At 44.5% G+C, this 20913-nt stretch overlaps 1 protein-coding gene across 14 annotated transcripts in view; it reads left to right on the top strand.

Annotated features, from left to right (window-relative positions):
• FNBP1 (formin binding protein 1) overlaps positions 1-14350 on the top strand; it is a 94063-nt gene extending 79713 nt beyond the window's left edge. For 2 of the 14 annotated variants that reach the window (XM_039388049.1, XM_039388050.1), the window contains 8 exons: positions 2139-2153; positions 2303-2338; positions 6111-6220; positions 8576-8708; positions 9667-9788; positions 10202-10341; positions 10709-10867; positions 12982-14350. In XM_039388049.1, the coding sequence (XP_039243983.1) occupies positions 2139-2153; positions 2303-2338; positions 6111-6220; positions 8576-8708; positions 9667-9788; positions 10202-10341; positions 10709-10867; positions 12982-13016 (750 nt within the window). In that variant the 3' untranslated portion in view covers positions 13017-14350. Of the gene's footprint in view, positions 1-2138; positions 2154-2302; positions 2339-6110; positions 6221-8575; positions 8709-9666; positions 9789-10201; positions 10342-10708; positions 10976-12981 lie in introns of those variants that run through there. The other 12 variants (XM_039388045.1, XM_039388085.1, XM_039388059.1 and 9 more) reach the window with 7 other exon arrangements.
• Positions 14351-20913: the final 6563 nt, after the last annotated feature.

Raw genomic sequence — 20913 nt, 5'->3', positions numbered from 1 at the left:
TACTTAACAGCATAAGAATTGGGCATACAGTGTCTGTAATCCCTTTAAAATTGGCTGAATTTAGAGCAAAAGAATAGTCTTGATGCAGATGATTCTCCGCAGTATTTAGTGCCTTTAGAGTGAGTAGTGTTTAGCCACTAGCGCATGTAGCAAACATTTGTGCCTTCTTAGAGTGCTTCATAGGTAAATATTTATTCTGCACCATGAGTCTTGTCTGTATATATGTACAAGAATCTCAGTTTGTGCTGATCATGTCTATGCTAAAGTTCACAGGAGTGCTAAAGCAATGATGCAAACACAAGCTGCCTATGCTGAATTTCTTCAGATCATTCTTTCTCCTTCCTCTATGATTATTCTCTCAAAATGGATTGGTTTTGTTTGCTTCTTTTTTAATGACCTCTTTAGCTCAGAGAGTGAATTTCTTCATGGCACTGTGATTATTATCATGTGTTTGTTTCCTAATGGACTGGACTGCAGAGGGAAGTCTCACTGGTGCCTTGTCCCTGAACGATCAGTTCACATGCAGCATTCCACTGTTATTTCAAGGCCATTTATTTTCCTTAAATGACTGGCATGTCTTGCTATACAAATCCTGGTGACTAATGGGAATTGGGTTTTTTTGAAAAAAAAAAAAAAAAAGTTTATTTCCTAAATTGTGTTGTCAAACACATCACAGGTGTGGAGCCACTCGTTATTTTAATTTCAATCCTAATGAACTGTGGTTTTGCTCAAAATGGAGCATGTGTTTGAGAGCACCATTCCCAGGAGCTGTTGGTAGTAAAGTGACTGAGAACTTGAATGGAAAGAGGTTCTGAAGTCTGACAGCACAGATTCTTGCCTGCAGTGAGGTGTTTTCCAGCTTTTACATTTCAGCTGTTGTACGGAGCGTGTGCGTTTATGCACTGACAAGTTGGTTGGGTATTTTGAGCATTTCACAACTGTCCCCAAAGGGCTGGTAGGGCAACTCAGTGCTGATAGCTGGAGGAGGAGGAGGAGGCTGGGTGGAGTTTGGATTCTCCCTTTCTATCTGGCTTTAGATCTTGAGCAGCAGCTCACTCTGCTCCTTGGCACTGAGCACTGGAGCACTGTTAGTGTCCCTGTCTCTTGGAAAACCTTCCGAACTGCAGCTGTTGTAATGTCTTGCAACACTAGAGGAGGTTCTGGTAATTCTGGTGGTGGGGTGCCCAGTCACAGTTGTTCACCTGGGAATTTCTGGGGCCCTGCAGCCCTGCCCAGAGCTGTGTGTGCAGGTGATGCTGGGCAGAGACACACCTCGCTGTGCGTGGGCTCTGTGGGCACACGCTGCTTTTAGTCTCGCTTCCCCAGAGTAACTAAAAGATAATGTTTTGGCTCTGCCCCAGGAAATGTGGTAACTTTAAGGAATTAGATCATGTATATCATTTAAGGAGCTTGAATAATGTCTTACCACGCTGTCATAGAATCAAATTGGCGTCAAGAGAATAGATTGGTTTTTTTCCTCCTCCTTGGGCCTGACCTTGTCTGACCATGGCCGAAGTACGTTTGAGTCTGAGTATTTGTTTTTGAATTGTTCAGGAATGTGAAATGACTTTCCATGCCTGCCCAGACAGTGCTGTGCAGTCAACAGGGACATTTCAGGGATGTTGTCCTCTGGCCATAGCCAGAGAGCTGGGCACTCTCTGGAGTGCTGCTGGAGCCAGTGCTGTTCCTCACCTCCCCACCGAGGTTTGGCTCAGGTGTCACCCCCTCTCTAAAGCCCTCCTGTGAAGTGGCTGATGCATTTCGGCACGTGTTTGATCTAAAGTGACCCACGTACGTTTGCAAGCTCTGATTTTTGACCACATCAGTGATGTTACTCTAAAGAGAAAGCCCACTGTTGTTGTTGTCGTAGCCGCTGTCAGTCAGTCCAGTGCCAAAGCACCTGTGTCCAGGTACAGCACTTCCCACTCCTGTTCCTGGCGAGGAAATGGCAGCTGCCTGAGCCCATCTTGTGAACTTTTGCACAGATCTCTTAGTGTTACCCATTTTGCCTTCCAACAGCAAGGGGATTATGTGTCATTTTATTGTAACATCAGTTTGAAAAAGTTCCTCTTCTACTGATGCACTGTTGTTTTTTCTCTCTCTCCCCCCACCCTGTATCTCTCCAATTTTACATGAAGCTTTCTCTCAAGCTGGTAAGCACATTTACAGCATGCCTGTCCTGTGTTTTAATCACAATTTCCTGTGTGTGTTTGAATGTGCACTGTGCCACATGTGACATGACACTGAAATTAACTGTTAAATCTGTTTCTTCTTTGTGTTTGCTTTTTTTGGCATTTATCAGATAACTCTGAATACACAGGTCTGGAGTCTAATAGAGGTGATCAGAACTCAGTCTTCTAATAAGCTGCTAAAAATTAACTCTAATAAATAGTTTAGTTTTCACTTTTATAATCCAGGGCTATGAAAATGTAGAAAAGCACTATCGAGTAATTCTGCTACTGTATAAGAATAAATTAAAATGTTAAAAGAAGAAAAAAAAAAAAAAAGGTCTCTGAGCTTGCTGGACCTTTTCCAGAGAGCAGTGCATGTCTTTCTGTGTAAAGTAGCTGCAAAGTTTGCTTTCCATGTCCAGGTATTACTGGAAATCTGCACCATAATCACCTACATTTTACAGCCCTATGTAGTCCTTCAGAATAACCAATAATGATATTAATTAAAATTCTGTAAACCTTAACCAACAAGGTTAACTCAATCTGATTTGAATTCGCAAATGGAGAGAGATGCATTTATGTGAATCCTAAATTCCACCTTGGATGCAGCTGGGAAGGTTTCTTGAACTATGGTAAGATGTTACTGAGTTGGAAAGGGAAGGGGTGATCAGACCTGGGAAAGCAAATTACGTGCTGAACTTCATACACAAGGTACTGTTTTGCTTGAGACACTCCACACCTTGATATGTTTCTGACAGCTTGTCTGCATTCCTTTGCCTTGGAGAGCCCTGTCACAAGGAGAATGCAGCTGGTTTGCTGACCCACCTTGTACAAGCATGTGAGAGCCACAGTGACTGATGGCAGTTTTGGAGAGCCTCGGGATCCACAGGAGCACCTTTACTACGTTAGCTTCAGAGTTCTCTTATTCCTCACCAGTTAGATCCTTTGGGTGCTCTTTCCCTTCCCTGTGAGGGTGGGGAGGCCCTGGCACAGGTTGCCCAGAGAAGCTGTGGCTGCCCCATCCCTGGAAGTGTCCAAGGGCAGGTTGGAGGGGCTTGGAGTAACCTGGGCTAGTGGAAGGTGTCCCTGCCATGGCAGGGGGTGGAATGAGATCAGGCTTAAGGTCCCTTCCAACCCAAACCATTCCATGATTCTACACATATCTTGTTCTTGGGTACATCACTGTGGGCCTGTTCTGCTCATGGAAACACGAGGGCCATGAGCTGCCTGGAGTGGCTTTGGAAGTTTCTGGTCCTACTGCTGCTCTGGCAACACAATGACTTGCTTGGGCTCCTTTAGCAATGTTGCTTCTCCCTGAGGACCTATGGTAGGTCTGAGGAATGGTGGAAGTGTCTGGGATACTTGCAAATCTTCTTTTGGCTGTTGCCAAGCCACTGTCCTGGGTGTCCAGTGCATTTATACCATGGATTTCCACTAGTTTTCCTGGTCACAGTGTGTTGTGTAGCTGAGCTAAGCCTCTGTAGGAATAAAACCTCCCCAAACGGCTGACCTGGCCTTTCCCCAAGAATGGCACAAATTGGAAAGATGTGCAGAGAGGGCTGAGACCCATGTACACCTCAGGTGGAGGAAAGTGGCTTTGTTGTAATCTCCTCTTAGTCCTAACGTGGCCTCCTTTTTCACAGTCCTTCATATTGGGACAGTTTGCATCCTAAATCCCAGTATCTTTATGCAAGGAAACCTTGTGAGCTCCAGCTCTGCTGGTCCTGTGACAGCACATCAGAAACAGCACAGCTTTCCCCTCCACCTCACTGCTGCAGCATTTTTAATGTCCACAACTTGAGAGATAGCCCAGGTGTGTTTTCACTTTGGAGCATGAAATGTGCCCAGCATGTGCAAAAACTGCTCCTTGAACTCTCCCTTTTGGAGCAGGAACTGCAGCTTCTGATGGAAATTACTGAGCATGGAATAAAGTCAGAGTGGGATCTGACTCCCAGTCTCAGATGTGCAGCTCCATGGAACACTCGTGCTTTGGTCTGAAGCATTGGGAACAAAGCTATTTAGTCCAGCCTAGAGCTTTTTGAATGAAGTTGAAGAATCAAAAACAAGATATCAAAAAGAAGGTGCTTTTCCAAATTTGCTTGGCTACATCTGTTGCGTTCCCCTAATGTATAAATGGGGATATTTTCAAGAGTATCTGTCTCTTCTGCTTAGAACTGAGGAGATTATATCAGATATGTCATCTAGTCTTTCCTATAACTGCTTGTTTACAAAGCTGCCTCCAGATGCTTTGCCTTAAAAAGATGTCTATTGCTTTAGTGTAGATTATCCATAAAACAGATTGAATCACTCTCACATCTAATGTGATGTGGGAATTACTGTCAAGCAAAATATTAACACTGAAGAATAAATTAAGATAGGTCTCTCCTCTACCAGGCACAACAAGTGATGTAAGCACTGCTGGGGCTCCATGTGGTAAAGTTTAGGAATCAGCACAACTTTTTTAGTCATTTGCCTTAAATTTGCTTTCTCATTGTCTCATGAGTGGAATTTTAGGTATTATTACACAGTTGATCAAGGTTTAATTAGACATATGTGCTGTCTTTGACAATCAGTGCAGCAGCAGTTTCATCAGGCCGGTTCTGTTGCTTTGGAATGGCCAGTCCAGAGGAGAAGGTGACCTGTCCCTGCTGTCCTCCAGCCCTCAGACACCCACACGCTTTCTTTCTGAACAGCTTGTTCTGCAGCTGCAGAAGAAAGAGTGTGGTGTCTCAGCACATTCAGTGCAGAGCCAAGAGTCTAATGGGCAGTTTTTGTGGCAGTGTGTCCACTAAATCACACTCCTAAGAGAGAAATTTGGTGTTTTAGTAAGACTGATGTCCCAAACCTGCTCACAAGCTGGTGGACCACTGAATTTGGTTACTCAGCTTTGTGTTTTTACCCTTCTTTCTCCCATAAACCAGTATTCCCCCCTTAGAAACAGGACATGGAATGAGCAGAAACCAAAACAAGTAAAACTTGCCCAAATTCAATATTATGTATAAGAACCTCAGTCCCTTATGGTGCAACTAATTAGTATTGATGCATGTTCCCTATAGCCCACCCAAACTGTCCCCCTTGCCTTCTGGCAAGACAAAAATAGATGTGACTGTGAAGAAAATAGTGTGGATGTATTTTATGTGTCATCTATCTGCTATATCAAATTGAGGCAATCAAGAGGAGACATAGCAGTTTGAAGGCAGAGAAGGGGGTTTCAAGCAGAATCACACAAAGGTAACACTGTGGTCTTCACGGTTTTTTTCCCTTCGGTTATGATTTCAAACTGATTGGTTCTGTGGCTTTGATATAACTCCTGATTTTTATGCTAGTACAAGGGAGAGAGGAAAAACTGAGAGGCTTTGGCATGGAAGGTGGATCCTGGAAAGTAAGCAGCATGTTTTTTAAATTGCAGAATCCAGTGGGAAGTGCTTCTATTTGCTTGGTGTGTTCAGGAGGGCCCTGACATAAATTAACTGTGTTGGAGCAGCACTCAGGCAGCAGTCAGTGGTGCACAGGAGAAGTGTGACTGTGACACAGGAGTAAAAGCCAGGAACTCCTTTTATGGGAATGCTGTCTGTAGCAGGGTGAAGGAAGGCAGGAAAGATCAGCTTTCTATGAGAAGGGAACTATGTTAAATAAAATCTGATGATAATGTAGATAAAAATAGTTTCTCAGCTTTGCTGTTGAATTCTGGAATTCTCCAGTTGATTAGCCACTGCTATGGAAGCAGGATGTGGTCCTGGGATCATTTCTAGGGCATCCAGATTCCTGACCATTCAGGGACTGATAACACAGTACAAATGGTAACAATGCTTCAGACCATTGTGACTTTTGCACAGGTTTTTGTGAGCTGTTTTAAAAATGCAATCCCAAAGGATTCTTTCAGACTCTGATTATTAATTTTTTTCCTTATTCCCCCCCCCTCCATTCCACTCTGTGCAGGGAGCAGGACCCGAAGACTTCAGCAATCTCCCACCTGAGCAAAGAAGAAAGAAGCTTCAGCAAAAGGTGGATGAACTAAACAGGGACATTCAGAAGGAGTTGGATCAAAGGTGAGTCAAAGCTCTGGAATGAAAAATGAAATAGGTAATCTCATGTAGAACAGAAACAACTATGATATAAGAAAGAGCAAATAAGAAGCTCAGATTTTGAAAGCAGTGATTTGATTATGGCTGATGTAGGTCAGAGCTGGGGCAAAAGCTGCCTTTCTGGTTGTTCCGTTCTTCCTCCTCAGTGTAGTGCATATCCTGCCTTTGGAATGATTAAAAGAGAAGATCTTGGCATAGGGATGGGAATGATAGAAGTCCAACAACTGGAGATAGCTTTTCCTTCTTCCTGAATTTGCTTTCTTGGGCTTTTGAAGAGGAAAAGGCAAAGGTCCCTGTTGGATACACTGAGGTTGTTTCTTGATGTGAGCTGTTGATGGGGGTGTTTTTAGTGAAGAGCAGGAGATAAATACAAGGTACAAGCATTGACCTCCCAGCACTGAGCAGAGCCCCTGTGTCTGATGGACAAGGTAGATCCCAACAAGAGAGGCTGTTCTAGCATTATAACATCATCCAGAGTGCTGATTCTTTGGTGTGTGCCTCAAGTCTCTCTGTAGCTTAGATTTCCTGGAAGCAGGAAGATAATGACTCCTGTGCTTTTGTGAATGCTTTTTCTACAAGGCTGCATTTAACATTCTGGTTGAGAATAAGGCTATTTTAGTTACCCACTTTTAATAGATTCTGGCAGCCTGTATTTGTACTTTGTGTTTGTTCACATTCTGCAGTTGCATTAAAGATTCAGCATGTTTTGTTTGCAAGAGAAGGAACTTTTCTTCCCTGAAGGATTTCAAGACTAGTCTATCCCTAAATACTGCTTTGCATTTGCACAGTTGTGCTGTTATCTTGCTTTCAAGAACCTGTTTATTTTGCCTACTAACCCAAAAATTCTTCTTTGTGTTTTATATCATGACTAAGAAAAAAACACTGCATGTGGTTATATGATTTCTCATTACTTTGGTTTTTTCCCTCTGTGGTAACTTTGATTTGTCTGTACAGAATTTTTTCCTGCTCTGTATTGATCCCAACATTAAAATCAGGTATGGAATCAGAGCAGAGTGTTAGTTAAAATAAAGATAGTTTATGACTGAGGAAATAGCAGCATCAGTTAAATAAGAGTTAAACAAATAGTAATAACTGTGACTCATATGTTTGCAACATTGTCCCTTAAGGCTTCAAGCACAGAGCAGTCCCACTTCCTTGCCACCCACACTTTTTCCCAGTTTCCACACACACAAAGCAAAGCCAGGCACAGGATTGCAATTGTCAAGAGTTTGGTGGGAAACTCTAAAATATAAAGAGTGTTAACTTGAGTCGTGGGACTCGCATTAACCTTTCTCCCCCCAGCTAATGCCTAGAGAAAAACTGAATAGTTGCATCAGGAATACAGGAAATCAGCTCATAATTCCATCTTTCAGCTCTGAAATGTCCATCATCAGGCAGATAACTCTTCTGTGAGCTGAGCCTCAGTGTGGCTCAGGTCAGAGGGAGCTCACCGCTGTCAGTGCGAGCTCTGCAGGCACTGAGGGAGCTCATCAAGGCATGTCCTGCATCAATCCTGCTTTTATGGCACCAAATCCGTCATAGCAGGACTGAAAATTACCATCTCAGAACCCCTGGGCTCTTGGCACTGGGGCTGATATGGAACAGCCCCCAGAAGGAGCTGAGGGAAGATACCCTCAGCAGGATGCAGGGTTGCATTTTCTAGCCTGAAGTCGCTGCGCTGTGACAAACACAAACCATCTGGACTCAGCTTCGTTTTAAGCAGTGTGAAATAAATAAATATCTTACAAATTATTGGGGTTGCTAAAGACAAACTGCAACAGGCAGGGTGAGAATTTCTGGTTTGCACTCCATTTCTGTTACTGATTCATCCGTGTATACATCTTTGCCCCAGTTTCTCAACTGGAGGTCAGTCTGTGATGGATAATAATGATGCAACTGTTTGTCTCTGCCCCAAAAAGTGGAATGATATTCATTTAGAAAGTTAGAGATGTCATTCACTCCAATGGTTGTGAGATTATATTTTTTTTTATCATTATAGTTTTCCCCAGGGTTAGCAAGTAGATATTGTAGCACAACAATACCAGGCTAAAAATCAATACCAAAGATCTTCTCACACTGTAGGTAAATCACTGTTTTTCACCTCTGACAGTGTATATTCTCTTCTGGTGAGTGATTTTACTGGGGTTTTTTAATGGCAAAAACCCCATTTGTATGTTCTCAGTTCCCTTTGTAACAGCTTAGGTTGAACCCCAGAGTGAAGAAGAAGCAGTTTGTTATCCTTTCATGTGCCCTCATTTAGAGAAAGGCATTTGCCCCCAGCTGCACTAACACGTGTTTTATTTTTCTTCTGCCTCTCAGAGATGCCTTAACGAAGATGAAAGACGTGTATATCAAGAACCCCCAGATGGGAGATGCAGCGAGTGTGGACCACAGATTATCAGAGCTGGCACAGAACATTGAAAAGCTACGACTAGAAGTTCAGAAGTTTGAGGTATGAGAAGAGACACTGTAGTAAAAAGCAGCTCAGCAAATGCTCAGGTCTGAGTAGGTTGCTTCATGGCTTTTCCTGATGTATTGATGCACTTTCTTGCTGAGAGTGTGAAAGTGCTGCTTGAGCACTTGCATTAGTCAGGATCTTTGATCCGATTTGTGTAACATAAACATGCACCATCTCCTGTGACTCTCAGCCCACAGTTTAATTTGCCACAGAAAACAGATTGTGCTAAGTGGAGGTGAAAAGAAAATGTAGTGCTCTCATGAATGCCCAGAGGGGTTCAGATGCTTATTTAATTAATTAAATAAATTGAAGCATCATGTTACAGACATCTGTGGAAAATCAGAGTGACACAAATGCAAAGCACCATTTAGAGACTGACAGCAAGACCGAAGCCATCAGATGAAATACGTTTTAAGGAATAGTCTGCCATGAACAGGAAGCCTCCTTAGTGATATAAAATCTCAAGAGCTGAATGGGAGTGTTTGAAATATATGAAGCCCATTATAATTACATGAGAAGGATTATAGGGCTGAGAAGACTTCACTCTTTATTTTTCAGTTAGTGCATAAACAGATACAGCCCATTAATTTTTGATGTTTCTTACAGTTGTGGCTTTACTATCCGTTGCTCTTGCTCGTTTGAAATCAGTGGCTCTTTGATTCTCCTCAGCTTTGGTTCTCGTGCATTCAGCAGTCCCAGAGGTTGCTGTGTCTCTGGTGTTATGGAGATTACTCAAAGCTGCCACCCATCTTTTTACTCGACAGTGACTAGAGCAGCAGCATCTCCTGGCAGCTGCTGTTAACTGATTCCCTTGGCTTAGGGTGTTTTCAGCACCCGGCGTCAAAAAAAATACTTAAGGAAATGTGAATATGTTTACCAACATAGTTTTGGATCTGTGGTGTGAGTGCCAGCTGTGACACAGCAGAGCTGAAGGGCTGTCTGTCCCCGGCAGGGCTGGCTGGCGGAGGTGGAGGGCCGGCTGCCCGCGCGGAACGAGCAGCCCCGGCGCCAGAGCGGGATGTACGAGCCCCAGAACCCGTCAGCAGTGAACAGCTGTGCCCAGGACCGGGAGAGGTACAGTATCTGTGCAGGGTGGGCAGCTGGACCCGCTGCCCTCGGCTTAGTGATCAGCAGAACTGCGGCTCTGCAGTGCTGGGGAACCCGTCCTGTCGGCAGGCCCACCGCAGGCACTCCGGAGCGTTTTGCATCCTCGTTTTATCCTATCCCAGCTCCAGGAGCTGCGATTCTGAACGTGTTTCTGAACTGTGTGGTAGCCCCCACACTCACCGCTCTGAAGGCGAGCGAGACAGTGCGTTTTTTACGGCTTTTAATGGTAAAAGTGATGTGTCCCACCCACCTGGTGTCACAGCCAGTTCTGAGCTGCTCCAGCCACAGTTGCTCCCCTTGCCTGATGTGCCTGGTAACCGAGTGGCTCTCTGTGCTCCTGAGGTTGGTTGCTATAGTTGCTCTGTTTTTCCTCTCTTGAGCAGCCCCGATGGCAGTTACACAGAAGAGCAGAGTCAGGAGACTGAGATGAAAGTACCTGCAACGGACTTTGATGATGAATTTGATGATGAAGAACCACTACCCACCATAGGAACATGTAAAGCACTCTATACATTTGAAGGTATCACTCCAACTTTACCTTCATTTCACTGACTGGTTTTTTTCTAATTCATATACCGAGAACAAGTGGGAAACCTTCGTTTAAGCCCTGCAGTGCAAAGGGCAAGCGAGGCTCTGGTGTGATTCTGTTTGCACTAAGTGATTTGTCTCCTGTCACACAGGGACTTTGCAAGAAGAACCAAAACTCTGGTGTCAGGATTACATGTATCTGGTTTTTTTGTGTTCACACTGTTGACTCCAGAATCCCACGCTCCTGTTTTTGCTGCCAGCGATGCAGCAAAGGTCGTGTCCACACGTCATCACCCCAAAGTGCTTCTGGTTCCCACTGTGCAGGACACCCTAAAATCCCTGTTAACTGTGTCTTTCAGGTCAGAATGAAGGAACAATTTCTGTAGCAGAAGGAGAGATGCTCTATGTAATAGAAGAAGACAAAGGTGACGGGTGGACGCGGATCCGAAGGAACGAAGATGAGGAGGGCTATGTCCCCACGTCTTATGTTGAAGTCTATTTGGACAAAAATGCCAAAGGTGCTATGACCTATATTTAATACTATTATTTTTATTTTGTTTGCTTTCACAGAGGTAATCCAACCCTGAAGCTGCTCTGTGTTGCAGATACAGAGCCTTTTAAAAGTCTGTACAATGCCACCGAGTGCATTATTCCGTACGTGGACTAATTGTGGCTTTCTGTACTGCAAAACGTGCTTTTATTGCTCAGAGAAAGGTAGTGTGGGGGCCTGTGAAACCAGGGGGGAAATGCAGCCTTTCCTGGACAGTGTTTGCTCAACTGTCACTGCCATTGCATGCCCAACTTAGTGCAGGAAGCACAGAGCCATTTGGGATAGTACAGGCTCTCCTCAGATATCCAGGTGGCATCTCAGACACATTCACGAGTCAGCTGTTTGTCCCAAACTTGTTCAGTGGAACTTTATGTAGGAAATATTTAAACTGCTGGTTTGTGTCTGTGTGGGAGCTTTTCAGAGCCTGTTGTGTCCTGGGGACCTTCTGGATTGAAGCCTGGTCGTTGTTTAGTGTGTGAGGTAGGGGAAGGAGAGGTCTTGCCAAAACCTCTGTGGTCCTTGACAAATGGGTAAAACATTAAGAAAGCTCCTCTGTTCTTTCCCACCTTGCTACATTTCAGATGTATTTGCTGTTTCAGATGACCATAACTAATGGTTTGATCTTTTGCTCACACAAGATCAATGGAGACATTCAGAGTTTGGACTCTGCAAGCTGCTGTTTGTTGCTTTTAATTCCTCCCAAAGAGGTGTGCTGAGTAAGGAAGCAGTGCTGCTGGGCAGTCCTGGCTGGAATAAATGCCAGCACTGAACACCTGGTAATGGGATACACCGAGAAATCAAAAGATTTTAGTCCTGTTTGAAATCAGGATGTGTTAGAACTTCACTGTTAAATAATTTGTGTTCATTCAGTCACTTAATCCTTCAGATTATTGTTGTGTTTCCTAGACCTTAGAGTTCTTGGTGTGAAACAAGCTGCCTCATCCAAGCCAAAACAACACTGAACAGTTTTCATTGGGATTTAGGGACACAAGGAAGAGAGGAGTGGAACTGTGTGTAAATCAACACTATAACTTGAGCAGTTCACAGTGTTGGATTCAGTGTTAAATCAGTGCAGTGCCTTGTCTGCTGCAGGTGAAAATCTGGGCCTTGTTTTATTTTACCATAATGCAGGAGTTTTGTGTTTGTGTTGGCAAATTACAGGGTCAGTTGAGTTGCAGAGGAGTGCAAAAAACCTTCCACTAGACTGAAAATGCAGTCAGTGCTGGGGGTGAAGGCTGGGACAGCTGCAGCCACTTCTGTAGCCGGGATGGAGGTTTCCTGGATAATTTAAAGTTTTTCCATTACTTTTACTGGACTTCAGGAACAAAATCAAATGTATCTGTGAATATCTAATATATAGGAACTATAATGTTTACCTCTTTTATTTCTCAATTCTCCGCTTCAAAAGAAAAGATAAAAGAGAGCTTTTCAAAGAGTGCAGCATAAAGATTTGGGGGAAATGTTACTGTGTTTAAAAGACTAAGTCTGTTGCAAGCTGCAAATTTCTCATTTGATTTTTAGTGTATTGGTAGAAGTGACTTGATTCAGTCCTTGAAATGGAAGCGATGACATTCCAGAAAGTAACACTGTAAATACTAAAGCATTTGCAAAGTTCAGTAATTCCTTCCTCTTTTTTTGGAGAGAAGCTTGAGCAGCTGATACTAATAAAGGCTGGCTGCTCACAGCAGCTCTGAGTACACCTGTGACTCCCCCAGCCAGTAGAATGAGCCCTGGCTCAGGAGTACCTGCCCAGCCAGGTTGTTCCTGTGCTGTGAGCCAGAGGCAGCTCTGCCTGAGAAATCCCACTGCTAAAGCTTTGTGAAAAGCTGCTTTTTCAGGCAGCTGAGGCCTGTGCTGTCAGGGCTCTGCTGCAGAACTGAGCTGAGCAGGACAGGTAAGTCATGTGCTGCAGGTGCCCTCCTGATCACAGCCTTCAAGGAGCCCAGCTGGGTCTGTGTGCCCCTGCAAATACCTGTGTGAGGGCTGTTGGTGACATTTACAGAGGGTGTTGGCAGAGCCTGTCACAAAAAGAACAGTAATGTCTATCTTCTTTTGCCTTTTTTTTTTTTTTTCTTTTTCCAGATGTGTACAAACCACTTCAGAAAATCTCTGAGTAGGTTTGCATAGGCCTGTCCACCCTTTATTCTCCTGGTTTGCTGCTACGGTTGTTTTAAGAGCTGTGTTTGAGAAGGTTTTCTTTAGAAGAGATGAATGCACATGTCATATCTCCATCAATGAAAGACTCTGTTAGGTTCCAGGTTCTGCTCCGTTGTCAGGTCGCCTCCGAAATGTCAGGAAAGCGCTGGCCCCACCGTGTCCATTTAGTGCAAACAGCATTTGTTTTGTCCTTCCCGGTAGAAATGAGAGCTGCAGGGTTCCTTCTCGTTGGGATTCACCCAGGAAACTGTTCTGTGCACACACGGGTGTAGCATCTTGCAGGGCTTTTCTGCACCTGTCGGGTGTCTGGTGCTGAGAACTGTCAAATGCAGGAACCAGTCACCCGAGACTGACCATCCTGTGTCACTGACTGTGGTACCTCATCACCTTCTTGGGAACAAAACTGTCTTTCACTGAGGGATGTTGTGAAATCGTGTGATACACACACAAAAAAAAAAATCCTGCATGGAATAACCAGCTTTGTATAAACTCTGCATTGCACCCAACAAAAACGCCACGTTCCCCTTCCAGCAGAAAGCCTGGATGTTTGGGTGCCATGCAAGGAATAAGGGCTGGTTTGTGAAGTTAAACTTCTCGATAGGAAACTGTTTTGGAGCCGTGGGCTGATGAGCATTTTGGCTCCTTGGCCTCTGTGGGTCTGTTCCCCCTCCCCTCTGATATCAGTGAATCCTCGTGGGCAGCTCTGGGTTCCCAGTGCTGCAGCTCTGCTGTTTGCTGTAACCATCGTGCAGAGCCTTGGCTTATAGAAATAAATAGGTAAAAGTTAACCACGCTGATGCACTTTTTATCTAGGATATATCTGATTATTTAATGCTTGCCAAATCACCTAGGAATCGGTAATTATAAACTGGACTGTGGCTTTCTAAAATCCTTTTGTTAAATACGTGCCCTTAGTTCTCCCAGTATAAAAAAAAAAAAATGTATATAACATAACTTAAAAACTAAAGTTACTTGAATTTGAATTGTTTTTATCCTTTTATATGTGTAAAAATATAAATGGTTTTATAGGCTGTTCTTCTGCTTAACCCAGCTGTTGTTTTGGTAACTACTTGGTCCCTCTTACATGGAAAAGTGTTTTTGGTTACTCAGCTGCCTGCACCTGGTTGGACTCGCATAGAAACTGCTGTTGTGTGTTAAGGTTTGTTAAATCTGGCCAGTGTGGTTGTCTCATTTCCTTTCTTATTTTTTAAAGAATCATCATCTGTCAGGAATCTCTTTGTAGCTTGATGTACCATGGTGTCTTCTTCTAATAAACATTATATTTTCTCATTCCTGTGAGGTTTTGGTTTTTGGGTTTTTTTACTAGTAAGTGGCGATAATTAGTGGCAAAAAATAGTGAAGTTTAACTTTACTAAGGGACAGCAAATGGCCCAGAGCTGCTTCCCACACTCAGTACCAATGCAATTCCTGTTCAGGAAAAATATTCTGTTGTGGCTCTTTGAAAACTGTTTTGTGCTGTCATTTGGAGGGGCTTTATGGAAGTGGGTGCTCTCTGAAATGTGAGGGAAGTTTGGACTCATCCTGTATTTCCTTGGATACAGCAGTTTGGGCCAAATCATACTCCTGGACTGTGGCTTCACTTGGCCAAAGGAAAAACTTGCCCTCAGCCAGCAGACTGTGGGAACAGGGATGGGCAGAGGATGGGTTTGGAGGCTTAGGCTGGGTCACTGACCTGTGTATTCCTGGGCTTCCCTTGGCAGTGAAAGGTCTCTGCAGCCTGTGGTGGAAAGGAGAGCTCTGAATTCTTCTGCAAACTCCTTGTGTTTTAGTTTGCTGTTGTTTGGTAGCATTGATGGTCTCTGGAGCTGTCACTTGAACAGATGCAATGCTGCTTTGCAGACTGAGAATTAAAAAGCTGTTTGTTTTCTCAGTGGCACAAAGTAGGTGCTGGCAGGGTCCTGCTCCTGAGGAGGAGAGCAGTGTCCCAGTGATGCTCATCCCCAGGCTGGAGGGGAGGGCTGAGGGTGAAGGATTGCTGTTTGAGTTGGGAGCCTTCCTTAACCCCCTGTAACCCAGTAGATGCTTGATGCTCTATTTCCTTTAACCTCCTGCAGGCAGTGCTGCTCTTAAGGGATCCCATTTTCCCCAACCTCTTTCTAATCCAGTCTCTTTCTTTTTGTCTTTCTTATGTTTTAGATTCCTAAAGGTGTTTGTGCTGGTGCAAGAACCTCGGGGCGAGCTTGTCACAGAAGGAGAAACAAAATGGTCTGTTTACCCTGCAGGCAGTTAAAACACACCCATGGAAAGCCAGACTCCCAGTCTAGTCTGGAGTTCCCACTTGAAAAATTCAGATCTAAATTCCATCCCAGCACCATTCAGACGCTTGCTCTTTTCCATGGCATGCTACTTGTGGCTCGGATTACCTTATCAGCCTTTCCCACTCTTCTGCCAGCTTGGCACAGCCCCTCTGTCAAACACAACCCACACTTTCTCCCCCACCCAATCCCTCCCACCTTCTGTCGGAGAACTGCTGGCTGCCCTCGGATGCAGAGGGCGGCCGGAGAGTCCCAAGCATGTGCTGGTCTGTCTTCTGTCCCTTTGTCCCTCAGTCCATCTGAATGTACACACTGGTCCCATCAGCATTTCACACGGTGCCTTTAGTGCTAATCCTGCAGGAATTCTCATCAGAGAGCGTGGAAGGGAGGTGGAAAACCTCCCCTGGGCACAGTGTTACAGCAGCTGGACTGGGCTCTGAATTTGCAGATGTTAAATTTGATCCATTCAATATTCTGCTTTCCCCAAAAGGTCGCTAATACTTGTCAGCCTTTTATTTTTTATTTTTTTTTACGTCCAGGCTGATGCTCATCCCAAGTGTTAAACCCCTATGGCCTCGCTGTTCCCTGAAACCCTCTGAGCTCACGTGTGTACGCTGGTTTTCCTGCTTGTTCTCCCTGCCCCCTCCCTCTTCATCTGCCCTCCTCTCTCCCTCCTCTTCCTCACACACACACACAGACACACACAGACAGTGGCATTTTGGTTTGAAGCCCCATTTTGCTGGTCACAGGCCCCGTTTGGCTCTCGTTTCAGCCTGCATGCTCGCCCTGTTGCCTTGCCTGCGCCCACCTTCCTCAGGGTCACGTTATTTTGTGGCTCATGGTTAATCTCTTTGCAGTTTTCTTTTTTTTTTTGTTGGTTTGTTTTTCAGCATTTCAGACCTGCCTTCTCTTTTTTTTTTTTTTTTTTTTTTTTTTTTTTTGTTTTTGCATGACCTCCTGTGCGTTCTCATCAGTTAATGTTTGAATAACAGAGTTTTTTTAGCTAAATAAAAGAGGGGGGAAAAAAGGAAAAAAAAAAAAAAGAAATCGCACTGTTTCCTTCTCCCACCTTGTCATGGACTGGACCTGGACCCAACAGCCAGACAGGAATTGTGACCACCCTGTTCTCATGTGGTTTGGTTAAAGCAGAAGTAGGATGATAAGTGATGCTGCACTCTATCATGTCATGCAGTGAGGAGAGAGCTACAACATCTCCAAATATCACAAGTTCTGGACCTCAACTGCCTATGAAAGGGTCAATTGCTCTCTAAACTTCTGTGTTCTAAGTTGGTTTCCTCTCAGTCGTTACCATTGCTTGGGTTTTAGTCATCTTGGACAAGTTTGAGCCCTGTAAGAGTCAGTTGTCACCAAATAGCTCCCGAGGGCTGAATTTATTCACCGATCAACACGTTGTTCAGGGGGATCTCCTGGCTCCAACCCAACTTCAGCACATTTTGTACAATCCCCAGATTTTGAGAAAGTTCATGTCAAAGCCACTATGGGCAGTGACCCTAAAATGAAACCTCTCAGGGTTAGTTTGCAGACAGACAAGTGTTGTTTTGCTGCCTGCTGTGCTGTTGTGTAGGGTCAGCACATCGAAACACATCCCAGAATCACAGACTCTCCATGCTGGGGGTGGCTTGGGCCATTCCCCTGCAGGATGAAGTCATTTTTTTAGTTGGGTTATGTGTCGTATTCATAACTCTGCCTCTTTCTCTCCATTCAAGACACCAACTTTTATTTTCATTAGCACAAAGTCCCTCGGTGCTACAGTTCATCCTGTAGCTGTTGTAATGATGGTGCTTAATATCTGCCAGCATCAACCAGCAGAAGGTTGGTGTTTTAAACCCAACCCAAGTGGCTCTGGAGCCTGTGCTGAGCACAGGGAACACCAATCCCAAGGCTATTGGGATGGCTGTGGCATCAGAGGGTCAAAATCCATTAAACCACATCCTTATCATTGCTGCTACTGTGGTCACTGAGCTGTTTAGATCCATGAGACTCCAAGGGGGATGCACACACTTGGCACCTGTGGCTTTGTGCAAAGATTTGTGCAAAGGCTTTGTGGCATCCCCCTCGGGGGGTCTTAAAGGGTTGAGCAGGTAAAGGGGGTGCGAAAAAATCCTTAAAATATTTTTAGCTGCAGTATTTTTATTCTCGTGTCCAATGCACTGTTGAATCAGCAGCTAAGAATTCATTTTCACCTATTGTTGTGCCATCTATGTAAAAATTAGATCAGAGTTTGCTTTTCTATATTTAATCTGGGTGGACAGTATATTATTGTCAGCCTCTGTGGAACATTGGAACAATTGCAATGTCTGTGTTGCTCAATTGTGCTGTAGAAGGAGCATTAGCTTTAGCTGACTGGTTGACTCGCAAAGTTTTATTGAAAGACCATGTATGGAGTTTTTATAAACTTGGCAACTAGTTCCCAAAAGCCTGGGTCTTAAAGCTTATTTCAAAAGCAGTGACAGTCATGTGTCGTAGCCTCCACACATTTATTCTGCTGCCGTTATCCAGGGTAATGAATGAGGAATTTTTGTAGAATTCACCTTTGGCAAATGCTGAAGAACTAAAGATGTGACTGGTTTATAAAAACTCTGCTTGAATTTACTAATCTTGCCCAGCAGCATGGACTGTACATCTATGAGATCTCATGATCCCCAGCAAAAGTCTCTAATGCCCTTTCTTAACACGTGTAAATAGAGAAGAAACATATTTACTGATACTCAAAAGTTGTGTTTAATGCTGAGTATTTTTCAGAAGTTCATTTAGTTTGATGCATATTGTTCTTTGGTTTTTGTTTTCCTGCCTGAAATGTCAAAAGACCTAAAAGAAGCCAAAATTCTATTTTAACATGATGATGTCGAGCACTTTTTTATTTGTGTATGTGTGTGTATGTGTGTTTGAGCACTGATCTCGAGACTTCGGTGGCATCTCAGTGTTGTGATTTCATTGCCAATGTAAAAGGTTCTGGTGTTGCCCATTCATTTCTGGAGACAGAATTCAACCAAATAAAGTGCTTCCATTTGAAAGCGAATATTGACCTTGTAGCAATGAAACAAAGTCATCTGCATATTTAAATAAACATTTAATTCCAGAAATATGGTTTCGCTGGACCCTTTTGATCAACCAGATTTGTGGTTTTGTTTTGTTTTTTTTTTTTTTATTTCTTATTATTTCCCACTGGAATTTTCAGGCATTTGAAGTATTAATTTGGCTCTGACTTGTCCCCTGTTCACATCAGGTCGCTTTGAGACAATGATATTATCAAACTTTTACCTTTCCAGCTGGCACTGAGGAGAGAATGCAGTGGTTGTTTTTTTAGTTGGTCATCTGAGGAGAAAAACATGGGCTGTTCTGGCTGGAGCCTGGTGATGGGAAGGGCAGGTGGTTTGTGCTTTTTCCCACTTTAGTAGGAATCTGTGAGAACTGGAAAGCTGGGGAAACTCAGCAGAGAGAGCTGTACCATGGAATATTTTGGTTTAGCTGGAAGTCTTGGCAGATTTTTTTTTTTTTAATGTGGATTGGTTGTATATTAAAACAACCTGTTGCAAGCCTGGCAGGTAATGGATTTGGGCCTGGCTGTGTGGACATTGCAGGTGTGTCAAACACAGCAATGCCTCCTTTCCCCGAGTAATCTGAAAACCAGGCACATTTCTGTAGGTCTGCCCAAGGTGTACAATTCCATTTTAACATGCAGGGTTGGTGAATAGTGTGTGTGTCTCTAGCTAAGACAAAACCCCCTCTGGCTTCTGCCCAGCTTCTCCATCACCCCTTTGTCCAGTTCTTTGGAAACAGCCCATCCAGGGACCACCAAGATTTGTGGTTGTCCCTCTCAGTAGGTGACACCTGGCTGGTCATTTTATCTGAGAAATAATCTGCAGATTATTTCTTTTTCTAAGATAAAGTTGTTTAAGCTGCCCTTATTTTTCTTTTTTTTTTTTTTAAGCAGGATTTCAGTTGTTCTTTGCCAGCACTAATTAACACCCTTGTCAGATCGGGACAAGTCGAGGCTGTTTGTGACAGGCTGCTGGTCTTTGTGGTTTTGGGCAATAATGAATAGGAGGGGGTGTCCCTCTGGCTCTGACTTGGATTTATCTTACACAGAATCAGCACTGCTGACTTTAAATAGAAACAGCACAACCAAAGGGGTGAGTGAGGGCTGGGGGGGCGGGAGCCAAGCTGAGCAATAAGGGAGAAGAAAATGAAATGAGCTTTTTGTGTCTGGGCTGTCACTGATGGGTGGGTGTGCTGTGGCCGTGGGGGAGGGTGGGGAGGTCCCACCCAGCAAGGTGTGGCCTCGTGGGCTCAAGCAGGTGAAACTGCAGCTATGTGGGTGCTGCATCTCCAGAGGAAGAGCCAATTCCCCTTCCCACGGGCTGAGGCAGGACAGGTGAGAGTGTGGGGCAGGCATGGCAGAGGGTTTGTCACCTGTCACAGCTCTGTTCTGCTCGTGGGGAAGAGGAGCAGCACCTGTGAACTGAATTGGCACTCCCATCAGTCCAAGGCATAGGCAGTTCTTTCATCTCACCTTTTTTGCAATCAGCAAGGGACCTCATCAAATAAGGGGAAAATGATTTGCAAAAAGAACTGATAAGAGCTCAGTGCTGGCAATGGCTCCCAGAGCCAGAGCTGCACCTGAGGTGTGCTCAGAAATGCTGTAGCTTTCTCCAGTGGAGCTGGAGGAAAGCTTGGCTGCAGTGGGATTTCAGATGGAATCTGGATGCAGAACTGACCCTGAGTGCTTGAACAGGCAGAGGGTAACACACAGTACAGTTATGGCTTTGCCAGAGCAGCTCTAGAGCTGTTTGGACTGTAACCAGTCCCCTCTGTGGGAGGGTGTTTGGTGTCTCCAGGAAGGTTTGGAGCTGTTCAGCAGTTGCTCAGGTGACAGGTTTGGTTGTGAGATGCAGGGTTTGACAGTTGATTCCACGTTGCTCAAGAACAAGCTCCATGTTCTCGTTAACCCAGCTCGAGCTCTGCTTCTTCAGACATTTCAGGCTCCAGTTGAGGCTGTGTCACTCACCACTTGGGCAGGGAACTCCTGCTTCTCCAGCCCCTCAGGCTGCTTTAGAAACTGTTAATTCTCAGGGGTGAGAGCCTGGCATTCCCTGGTGCCAAAGCTGCTGTGTGTTACCAAGGAAGGGGAATGGTATCAGCAGGGACATCTCAGCCACAAAGCAATGACAGGAAACTCTCTTGCAGAATCCTAGGACAGCTCAATGAAACTCCTTCCCTTGCAAGTTACTTCCAGAATAGTAATGATGGTCATGAACGTGTGTTTCCAGAGCCCCCAGGCTTTCTGAGGCACACTCAGGTGAAATGGGGTAAATGAAAGGTGAAGGGATGTCTGTAAGCAGAGACTGAAGGGGCAGGTACCCTCTGAACCAGCACAGGATGATTTAGTAGCCTCAGGCTACTGAAGCTCATTGCTACCCAGAAGAACCCATATGACCTCTGGGCAGGAGGAAGTTTGGATTTTAATTTTTCTTCTTTAATTTTTCTCCCTTGCCCCCACCCCAGGCTCCCTGGAGCTGCCAGTCCCTCTCCCCAGGCAAGGCAGGCCCCAGGCAGCAGC

The sequence above is a fragment of the Pipra filicauda genome, unplaced genomic scaffold (genome assembly GCF_003945595.2).
Source record: "Pipra filicauda isolate LSUMZ 115617 unplaced genomic scaffold, ASM394559v2 scaffold121_size3267253_pilon, whole genome shotgun sequence".
NCBI classification, from domain to species: Eukaryota; Metazoa; Chordata; class Aves; order Passeriformes; family Pipridae; genus Pipra; species Pipra filicauda.
This window is presented reverse-complemented; position numbering and strand designations above follow the sequence as displayed.